General features: G+C 38.8%; 2 protein-coding genes across 2 annotated transcripts; both read right to left on the reverse strand.

Moving 5' to 3' along the window:
- Positions 1–311: 311 nt before the first annotated feature.
- On the reverse strand, positions 312–4,618 carry LOC110900378 (pyruvate dehydrogenase E1 component subunit alpha-3, chloroplastic). The gene is made up of 3 exons (XM_022147258.2): positions 4,234–4,618; positions 1,370–2,150; positions 312–801 (listed from the first exon to the last, which is right to left on the reverse strand). Exons 1-3 carry the CDS (start codon positions 4,456–4,458, stop codon positions 524–526), a joined length of 1,284 nt encoding a protein of 427 aa, XP_022002950.1. The 5' UTR covers positions 4,459–4,618; the 3' UTR covers positions 312–523.
- Positions 4,619–7,079: 2,461 nt separating this feature from the next.
- On the reverse strand, positions 7,080–9,464 carry LOC110900379. Its single transcript, XM_022147259.2, has 3 exons — positions 9,299–9,464; positions 9,160–9,221; positions 7,080–7,348 (listed from the first exon to the last, which is right to left on the reverse strand). Exons 1-3 carry the CDS (start codon positions 9,354–9,356, stop codon positions 7,217–7,219), a joined length of 252 nt encoding a protein of 83 aa, XP_022002951.1. The 5' UTR covers positions 9,357–9,464; the 3' UTR covers positions 7,080–7,216.
- Positions 9,465–10,517: the final 1,053 nt, after the last annotated feature.

A 10,517-nucleotide genomic window follows, 5' to 3' on the forward strand; every position in this document is an offset into this window, starting at 1 on the left:
AAACTTCCGTTTTGCTCCTTGTGGTTTGGTCACTTTAACGGTTTTGCCCCAAACCTTTCAAAATAGTCATTTTACTCCCTGATCTATGAAGGTTTTCATTTTGCTCCCCGTCCCTAAACGTCATCCACTTTAACAGTTAAATTTGTCACGTGCAAAACACCTAAGGGGCAATTATGTCTTATCCCAACCCTCCCTTTACAATTCCAGCTTAAAACCCTAACTGTTAAAATGGATGACGTTTAGAGGCGGGGAGCAAAATCATGAAGGCCTTCATAGATCAGGGAGTAAAATGGCTATTTTGAAACGTTTGGGGCAAAACCGTTAAAGTCTTTTATATAAATAAGTTGCACTACAAGTTTGATCAAGTACAGACTTTAAAGGAGAATAATCCATAAAGCTAGGATATTCAATCTCAAAATACAAACTACAATAACAATTGTTGGCATAATAAGATAACACAAGAATTATAGAAAAGAAGACAAACATGATGAAACAAAAACATAAAAGGAACACAAACCAAAGTCTAGACCTGAGCTGTGCCTTCGGTGAACTTCGGGTCTTCACACCTATACCTTCCGTCAGGCCCGATTCCAAAGCCTCTCGGATCAGCAAACACATTCTCCAACAGCTGGCTTCTAGAAGGTGCCGGGCTTTCGTCTGCAAACTCCACGGCCTCCTCAACCACCTCGTCTATCTTCTTCTCGATCGCCTTCAACTCTGCTTCACTTGCCAGTTTGTTTTCGATCAGGTATTTCTTAAACTGGGTTATCGGGTCTCGGGCTGCATAACGGGCCTTCTCATCTGTCATATGGGTCAACCAAAATCATGTTAATTTGTTAATCGAACCAGATACTACAGTTAGAACCCTTTTATAACTTTAGGGTGCAAACGAGTCGAGCAGCTCGAGAAAAAGCTTGAAACGAGCCGAGTCTTATCGAGCCCAGGCCGAGCTTGAGCCAAAAATAAAGCTCGTTTATTTATCAAGCCCGAGCTCGAGCCTGGCATGTGAAGCTCGTCAGGCTTGTCGAGCCTTAGTGTAATATTAGTTTTTTGTAAATATTTCATAACATTTACCCCTTATTAAAGTTGTGTAAACGAGCCGAACTTATTTAAACTTGTTTACAAGCCGAGCCCGAACCTAAAAATAAGCTTGTTTGTTAAACGAGCCCGAGCTTCACTTATCCAGCTTGAGAGCCTAAACGACTCTATTGTTTAAATTATTTTTATTTAATATAATAATTAATAGATAATAAACGAGCCGAGCTCAAGCTTTGAAAACACAGCTCGAGCTGTCACAAGTTAATCGAACTCAAGCTCGAGTCTGGTAGAGCTCGGGCTCGTTTGCAGCCATATAAAATAACTTAATTACCTGGGTCACGAAGCTCGTCAGGGTCGGCCAAAGAGTGCCCTCTAAACCTGTAAGTCTCGCATTCAACCAATGTCGGGCCTTCACCTCTTCTCGCACGCCCGATAGCCTCCTTTGCTACCTCCCGCACCTTCAACACATCCATCCCGTCAACATGGACTCCCGGCATCCCAAAAGCCGGGCCTTTCTTCCAGATTTCGGGATCGGAAGTCGCACGAAGATGGGACATACCAATGGCCCATAGATTATTCTCTACGACAAATATTATCGGCAACTTCCATAACGCAGCCATGTTCAAGCACTCGAAGAACTGCCCGTTGTTTGCAGTACCGTCTCCGAAGAACGCTAACGTGACATGATCGCAATCCGCTTCTTTCAAAACTTCCCGTTTGTACTTGCTAGTGAAGGCTGCACCTGTGGCAACCGGTATCCCTTCTCCGATAAACGCAAAACCACCGAGAACATTGTGTTCAGCGGAGAACATGTGCATGGACCCACCCTGCCCACGGCAACATCCAGTTGTTTTCCCGAAGAGCTCGCTCATGACGGCACGTGCGGGTACACCTTTGCTTAGGGCGTGAACGTGATCACGGTATGTGCTCACAACACTGTCTTCCTTCTTTAGGAGTTTGATGAACCCTGAGGAAACGGCTTCTTGACCGTTGTATAAATGGACAAAACCAAACATTTTGCCCCTATAATACATTTGTGCACACATGTCCTCGAAAACTCTGCCCAAGATCATGTCTTCATATACTTCTAAACCTTCTTCTTTGGTAACCAACTGCACACACAGATCAAACATCCAAGTGAGGTTTCTTGTATAGCGGTGTACATGGTCTGGTCCAGTTTTTATGAAGATTCTGGGCCGAACCACAAACTGCAGTTTCGGAAATTGTAAAAACCGAAACAGTTGAGTTGGGTCAGTCAGCCGAACCGGCCAAACGGTTTGGTTAGGCTGTCTTGAACTCTTTTTATTATCGTTAATACATATTGAAAATTCAAAAAAGTAATAAAGACGGTTAGTGAATGCATTACATATCAATAACCACATATTCCTAAAACAAAACACAGAAAAAAGGTAATCTTTTCTAATTTTAAAAGTCTTCTTCTCTAGGTGTATTTCTCCTCTCTTTGATTAAGTTATGAAACATTCGTATCTGTTCAACAAAGACTATATCTTTGATTAAGTTAATTGTCGGGTTGGTTGTAGGTAAAGCAGCCGAGCTATTAGTGTTAAAACAAGAACAAAATGCTAGGAAAGGTGTTACATCTAAACGAAACCATCGGTGAAACACAAATCCTTAATTAATAAAGGATTATAATTTCATAGTGTTTGGGTAAATGTGGATTATAATTAATAAAGGTCATAATAAACTGTAATTGAGATGACTGTAAAAATTATCAGGTAATTGTGCAAAATAACTTTTTTCCCGTTCAATATTAAGAATTACCAAATGATTTGCGTTAACGACGACCTTCATAAACAATCAAAATTGTTAAATATTACATATGAAATATGATCAGCAATTTGAACATGAAAAAGCTGCATCAAGTATGAATGCAAATACAGACAGATATAGATACGGTTTACTTAAACTACAGAGCAGAAACGATGACGTATTTTGAATTTCTGCCGACGTTGGCAACGTCAGAACCAGATTAAACCAAACAAACAGTGATTCATAAGGCAAGGCGATGTGTGTCGAGCATATTGTTAACAGCGAATAGCGACAAATAGCGATAAGGTACCTATATGCTACATAGCGAATAGCGATATATAGCATGCGCTATTTTATAAATAGCAATACACTAAAAAAAATAAATTTTTTATATGTATATTGTATCAAAATACCCTGGTATATACGCTATTTTACATGTATATTTAACAAAAAGCAAACATCCAGCTATTTTTAACTATATTTAATGGTTATTTATATAAAAAAACAAAAAATAAATAAAGGCCGCTATCCAGGGGCGGATATATGTAGAACCAAGGGGTAGCCTCCGCTACCGCTTGGTCGGAAAATTTTTAACGTTTTTAGTGTAAATTTTGGAAAAATTTGACGTTTTTTCGATTTCGTTACCGCCTATTTATAAAACGTTCCCGCTTGGCCGGAATCCTAGATCCGCCACTGCTGCTATCTATCGCTACAGACCATATAGCAAGCATGGACCTATACGCCATGGCGCCACGCTATTCACTATAACGACCATAGCGATCGCTATTGACAACTATGGTGTACAGTTTCAGCTTCTGGTTCACATAACGGTCAACCTGATATAGAATAACTGAATAAAATATAAACCCTCGAAAACTCTGAACGAAGACGTTATTAGGGTAATTAACTACCCATCCTGACCCATTTCTTTTTTCATTAGTTTTTTATTTGCCCATTTCAACCCCCTTAAGTATAGTTGTTAACCAACAGAATAGCTGATTTGTTAGTTGTTACAGTTGGAATTGGTTAACACTTAACAGTTTATGATCACCTCTATTACTAGTTGCAATAATCAACTTTGTATTAATAAATAATTAACTTTATAAGTTAGTGACATACTATTAGTAACACTAAATTCAGATTATCATCATCAAATAGATACTTCAGAAACCTAAATTGAACATATAAAAATTTAATTGAGGCACATGAGCTATATTAGGGTTTAACTGATACATAATTGAAGGAATTTCATAAAGCAATTCGCCAAACACAACATAGCCTCGTAATTAACCAGATCCATTGCCAATTCAACAATTATTTAGATAAACTGAAGCATCTTAATTTTAACTGAAATTAGGGTTTAAAAAGTTAGAGATCAAAAACATCGTAATTAACGAAATGCAATTGAGGAATTACTGAGCTTACGAGATTGGTGGTGGATTTGAGCTTGACATCGGAGACTTTAGCGGCAACAGCAGAAGCAGCAGATCGACGATGAGGGGAAGAAATGGATCGGGTTTGGGTGGGGCGGAGGGTGCGGGTGGATCCGAGAAAGAGGGAAGAAGAGGAAGGAGCGGGTACGGGTTTAGTAGCACGGGTATCCGCGAGTAGAGGAAGCGGGTGAGGGTTGATGGCTCTCGCAAACCCCATTGTTGGTTGCAGGAATGTGTGTGTGTGTTTGTGTGTGTGAGATGGAATAAATAATATATTTATAGGGGGGGTGAAGAAGAAGAGGGGCGGAGTGAACGAGGAGGCTAAATCTGGAAATAAACGTATGAAATGTTGGCTGTGGGTGGGCTGTAATGTAATGTAAGTTAGTTCACCCAACTCAATTCACTCAATTTTAACTACACATCGGACTCGGATCATCTATATTTTATCCAAGAGTCCGAACCCGGATGAAAACCCAACTTCAATACCCATGGTCTATGGTGTTGTTTGTTTTTAAGATGTAAAAGGTCTGCAGTCTGCAGATCACATCTGCAAGAGAAGAGGTGGACCAAAAGTCTGCAGTCTGTAATTAGAAGACTCTTTGCTTTTTTTACTTCTACAAAAACCCTTCTTCTCTTCTCACAACACACACAACACAACACAACACTTCTCTCTCTTTCTCTCTCTCTCTCTCTCTCTCTCTCTCTCTCTCTCTGCCTTCATCTACCACCACCACCACAACCATCCGCCACCACCTCCTCCACCACCACGACCAACAACCACCGTGAAGCCAAGCACCACCGCAAACTCTAGCCCCCACTCCAAGAACCCACCTCTGCTCTCTCTCATAATCAAGCCACCGGAGACGTCGGAGAGAGAGATCGACAAAGAGAGGGAGACGTCAGAAAGAGAGAGAGATCGACAGAGAGAGGGAGACGTCGGAGAGAGAGACACATGAGAGAGAGAGTCAGGAGAGAGAAACAGAGCCGACCACCACTCCTTGGTGGCAACACTTGACGATTGCGGCGGCGGAGGTAGAGGGAGATGGTTCAGGTCAGTTCAGAGTGGAGGTGGGGGAGATGGGTGTCGGAGGAGGTGGTGTGTCAGAGGAGATGGGTGTCGGGGGTGGAGGTGGTGGCGGAGTGGAGGTGGGTGGCGGAGGAGGTGGTGTCGGAGGTGGCGGTGGTGGCAGAGGAGGTGGTGTCAGCTGGAGGGAGAAGAGGGAGAAGAGGTTTGAAGACTTGGGTTGATGTCTGCGACTCTGCGTGGGGAAGAGGTGGAGAAGATGTTTTTAGTGAGAAGTTCTTCAAGAAAACAAACAAGCTGCAGGACCCAAAGGTCTGCACGACGCAGACATAAGTGCTCAAAAGAGATTTCCCCAAAAAACAAACACCACCTATATGTTTACCTACACGCACCAAGTTTTAAATTGGGGTAAATTACTTTTTAGCCCCTGTGTTTTAGTGGTTTTAACCACTTGAACCCAAAATCAAAAAGTTTAACGTTTCAAGTCTCTAACCGTTTATTTTATAACGTTTTTAGTCCAATTTTGTTAAAAAAAAAAATTGGACTCGGAAGGTTAAAAATTCAACTCAAATGGTTATAAAAAAGCGTCTAGGGACTCAGGGCGTTAAACATTTTGATCTTGGCCTCAAATAGTTAAACCCATTAAAACACAAAAACTCAAAAAGTAATTTACTCTTTAAGGTGTTTCGACACTTAATGAATATAGACTTAAATTCCACACTTTATGAATACAGACCTATATTCCACACAATTTAGCTTTTATTTAAACAAATAATATATTTTTAGAATGCAAAAAAAAAATTTAATTACTTAGCGTTAAATTACTTCCATCTAGCGTTTGTATACGTTGCGTCTTAAATTGTAAGCCTCAACCGCAATGCGGCGGGGTTCCATCTAGTTTATATCATAACGTAATTTTGAAAAGTGTGTGTTACATAAATTTCTAATAACTAATGTTAGTCATTCTATGAAAGAATTGATTTTCCTAAAATCAAATTTTCTAAAAAATGTGTTTCATAAGCTAAACAAAGGTAAAAATAAATGAAAATGAAACAGTAGGTTATAATATAAAATTAGTAAGGCCATGGGCTGTGGTATGCCCTTTAGCGCCCCATAGCCACTCTTGGGCGCCGCAGGGGGACGCTATTGACAGGGCTTCATCCCAACAACGAGCGCTAATGGCAACTGCAGGTGGGACCATTGTTTTCAGCCAATCATTTTTTCTGTTCATTTTTTTATAATAAACTTTAAATAATCTATGGACGTTGTTTAATATAGGGGCTTTAAACCATACCATGCAAGTTAACGATAAAGTGTCTCGCTTACGTGGTGTATACGTGGCTGTGACATGGCACTATAAAGCCCCTATGGGCTTTAAACCACACCCTAGCCTAATAAATACATTTTAGCAAACATGAACAAACTTCTAGTCGAATGGTCCCAGACTTCATAAATATACATTCTAACATATAAATACAAAAGGACTTGTAGCATAACGGTATTAAGATGTGTATAAAAGATGTCTCTCCCATGGTAATTAAAATTCTAGTCCCTTTGTGAACAAATGTGTAGATAGTTGTCAAATTAGCGAGTATGCGAGTTCGGCATTTTAGAAAACCATGGTTTAAAATACAGTCAAGGCGATAAGAAAACGTGTACAAGGCGGCGCCTTATGAGGTTATGTTTGTACGTACGCCTCTAAGAGGCAAGGCGGTCAAGGCATGCGCCTCGAGGCGAGGCGGTAAGAAAGTTCTTATATTTATTTTTTAATTCCGCTTCGGTTCGGCTCGAGGCTTGATTATGTTTTTTTAACCTTGTAGAAAACATCTATAAATGAGCCCAATAAGATTAGAAAATTTAGGAAACCCCAACTCAAGCTTTAAAAATGCTATTACAATTTAAGCTCATTCCTTATCGAAAAGAAAAGCAAAGCGTTTTCTTTTCTTTGACATCAATTATCAAGTTCCATTGCTTGAGCAGCTTTAGCTTTAGCCAATGGTGTCATTCTGGTCTTTACTTTCTTCTTCCCTACTGCAAATCCACCACTACCCTTCTTCTTGTTCTTGCTTGCACTTCCATCAACCTAATCACAAAATACGCAGATTCGTATGAGTTTACAACATAACAAGTCATAATCTCTCACACACACCGGTAGTCGCATATAAATGAAAAACTCATGCACATGATCTAGCAGTTTGCCTTTATCGGCATGCATTACAATTTACAAGAACTTTATAACAAGCTGTCCTTTTTATAGAAAGAACATATATAGTGGTCACTTGCTTACAAAGCTCGACTTTGGATTCATGAAGTTGCACAAAGTCCAAACTTGGAAGCAACATCAGTTTAAAAATGTTTAAAGTTAAGGGGTTAAGTAAATACTTTTGAATGCATCAAAGGTAAAGTAAATAGTGACATCCACATTTTGCCGCTTCTAGTTTCTATTGTACTCAATGCTAACACAGCGATGACCATACAACATTCCAAAATCCATGTTTGACTTCTGTCAATCAAGCCTGGTACTTATCATATTCAGATTCAGATAATAACCTGGGTTTCAAAACGGCCGTCTCATCCTCAAGCATGCGCAAGGCAACTCGATTCTGACTCAGTGAGGTAGCTCGCGTACAAAAAGGTAAGTGATGCTAAAAACCTACGTGAAAGTTCGAAAAGTTGCGCTCTTTTGCAATTTGCACCTCGGCTCAGGATCCCATCGCCTCGGTGCGCCTCACGCTTTTTAAAACCAAGATAATAACACTTGTTTATCTATTGTGTCACCGAATCATGTATAATATAACAAAGTCATCAAATTTCTTGAAACCCTAAAAGTTTCTTAATCAATTCATACCCTTACGTCCCGCTTGCAGTATGTGCATAAAATGTGTATATGTGTGGGCCATCGGGGCCCGGGGGGGGGGGGGGGGGGGGGGGGGGGCAGCAAAAGTGAAAGCAAGGTTTAAAAAAACGGAAACGAGTTTCGAGGCGTTTTCCCTTCGCCTCACGAGGCGTAAGCCTTGACGCGAACCGAGGCGTAAGCCCGAGGCAGAATTAAAAATGTAAATATAAAATTGTATATCTTATAAAATAACAATACTAACTAAATTCAGCATCAAATTCATCAAAAACACACATAAAAAAGAAATAAATTGCTTGAAATTGACATAAAAAGTCAAAAACATCAAAAACAATTATCAGAAACCCCTGAGGCCAGCCTTTTTAGCGCCTCAGCCTCTTTGAGGCGCATGTACACTAGAAACCCCCTGAGGCGCGCCTCAGAGTCGTTTTTTGGGCGTTTCGCCTTGAGGCGCGCCTCGAGGCGCACGCCTCAGCCGTTTTTTAAAACCATGAGTGAAAGTGCATTAATTTTAACGTTATTATACTAATTTCGTGAAAATAACGTTAAAAGCTGAGGACGGTTAATCATGGATCATGTGGTGGCGTAGATAGCTGAAAGACAAAAGGGTACATGCACTAATCGGTCTTTGTCCCGATTGCTGAGTGTTATGTGCCTTATGTCCAAGGCTTGATGCAAAACTACTATCGAGCCGGGGGTCTCACTGGAAGCAACCTCTCTATTCCTACGGGGTAGAGGTAAGGCTGTTTACATCTTACTCTCCTCAGACCCTACCTTTGCTTTGCTATTGGTGGGATTCACCGAATATGATAATGATGATGAATCAATTCATACCCTTCCTAGTAACATTAAAGACGATTTCGATACCAATTTGCAAAAACATCTTTGTATTCAAATGTTAACCCCAAACAAGCATATCAACTTGCTAAAAACTACTAAAACAAACATTATAAAGCTAAAATCAATCAACAAACATTTATTCTAAACATATAAAAACAAACAAACACAATATTCAACAGCATTTAACCCTAAATCATTACCTTCATCTTGTTCTTCTTAGCTTCCAGCTTCTTTGCCTTCTTATCTCTCTCTTCTTTTTCTCCTGATTCACAAAATTATCAGATTCGAATAATATCGGATAAAAATAACAAAAAATACGTAATTTTGAGGATAACTTACTTCGAAGCTCGAATTCGTACTGCTTTTTTCTAAGAGATAAGTTGTTCTTCTTCGACATCTCTGATTGAATGTTTTCCGGTGAATATTTTGATTCAATTGATTGTTTTTCCGGTTGCGATTGACGGAGATTGCGGCGAAACCCTAACCCTAGATGATAATTCAATTTGGGGCTTTTTATAAAGTGTAACGTTTGTTTGGGTTGATATTGCTATTTGGTCCTTGTAGTTTTTGTTAATGTAATATTGAGTCTTATTTTAGACTTTTAGTTTTAGTTACTTAGTTAGGAGAGTAACTTATTTGGGCTTTGGGTAAAATTTAAGGTTTGGTTCCTTATTTGAAAAAAGTGCATGGATCATCCTTGTTGTTGGTTTGGATTTTAAAAGAAATTAGTATTGAGGATCTGCGTATTATGGCGGACCTGTAGTCGTATATGTAATTTAGGTAAACCAGAGGGATCATCTTGTAATTAGTTTAAAGAAATGAATTCAAAAAATATACATTTTATACATAAAACAAATAACTCAAAACATATAACTTTAAATGTTACATCATATAAAGTAAGGAAATAGTATTGTTTGAGGATGTAAAATAAATGATGAATATCCTTAAAATGGAAAACAAAATAAAGAATGATAAAAAGAAGGGAAGAAAAATTCTATTGTGAGAGGCGGCTCTCTAGCGCGGACCTGGTTAAAACAACGTATGCTAGACCTCCTAACATTCTCTTTAAAGAAAACAAATGTCAGCAGGTGTAAATAACTTGAAGTAAACTCTTTAAACTTGGTGCATATCATCTTGTACCTTATGCATTAGAAATGGTAAAAAGTAGAATATTTATGTGTTTGTGCAAAAAATCGTAATTGAGATTGAAGATCATGTACATTAATTCAAAAGTATAAAAAATATTGTAGAGATGATATGTGTTCTCGATTTATATTAATTCAAAAGGGTAAACAATTAATTTTCTTATTGATTTAATTAATTGATAACATTCCATAACCGTCACCCTTAATATATGAATACGAATTAAGGATTAATCTACGAATTTGTGTCATCTCGTTCATCAATTATTAATTCTGAAGATCGCAGAATGAAAATTTATAGAGTGTTATATAGTGATGGATGCAGAATGAAGGCTTTTATATAATATTAATCTCTATAAAACACTACGAATAGCATATAACATCATATAACCCTTTTATAACTCTATATAACACTA

Source organism: Helianthus annuus, chromosome 13 (genome assembly GCF_002127325.2).
Source record: "Helianthus annuus cultivar XRQ/B chromosome 13, HanXRQr2.0-SUNRISE, whole genome shotgun sequence".
In the NCBI taxonomy this organism is placed as follows: Eukaryota; Viridiplantae; Streptophyta; class Magnoliopsida; order Asterales; family Asteraceae; genus Helianthus; species Helianthus annuus.

Excerpts from the sequence above, each read along its gene's own strand:
- LOC110900378 (XM_022147258.2), bottom strand. The coding sequence starts at position 4,458 with ATGGGGTTTGCGAGAGCCATCAACCCTCACCCGCTTCCTCTACTCGCG. Across the intron at positions 2,151-4,233 it reads TCAAATCCACCACCAATCTC|TTGGTTACCAAAGAAGAAGG; the intron begins GTAAGCTCAGTA and ends CTGTGTGTGCAG. Across the intron at positions 802-1,369 it reads TGACGAGCTTCGTGACCCAG|ATGAGAAGGCCCGTTATGCA; the intron begins GTAATTAAGTTA and ends CCCATATGACAG.
- LOC110900379 (XM_022147259.2), bottom strand. The coding sequence starts at position 9,356 with ATGTCGAAGAAGAACAACTTATCTCTTAGAAAAAAGCAGTACGAATTC. Across the intron at positions 9,222-9,298 it reads GTACGAATTCGAGCTTCGAA|GAGAAAAAGAAGAGAGAGAT; the intron begins GTAAGTTATCCT and ends TTTGTGAATCAG. Across the intron at positions 7,349-9,159 it reads CTAAGAAGAACAAGATGAAG|GTTGATGGAAGTGCAAGCAA; the intron begins GTAATGATTTAG and ends TTTTGTGATTAG.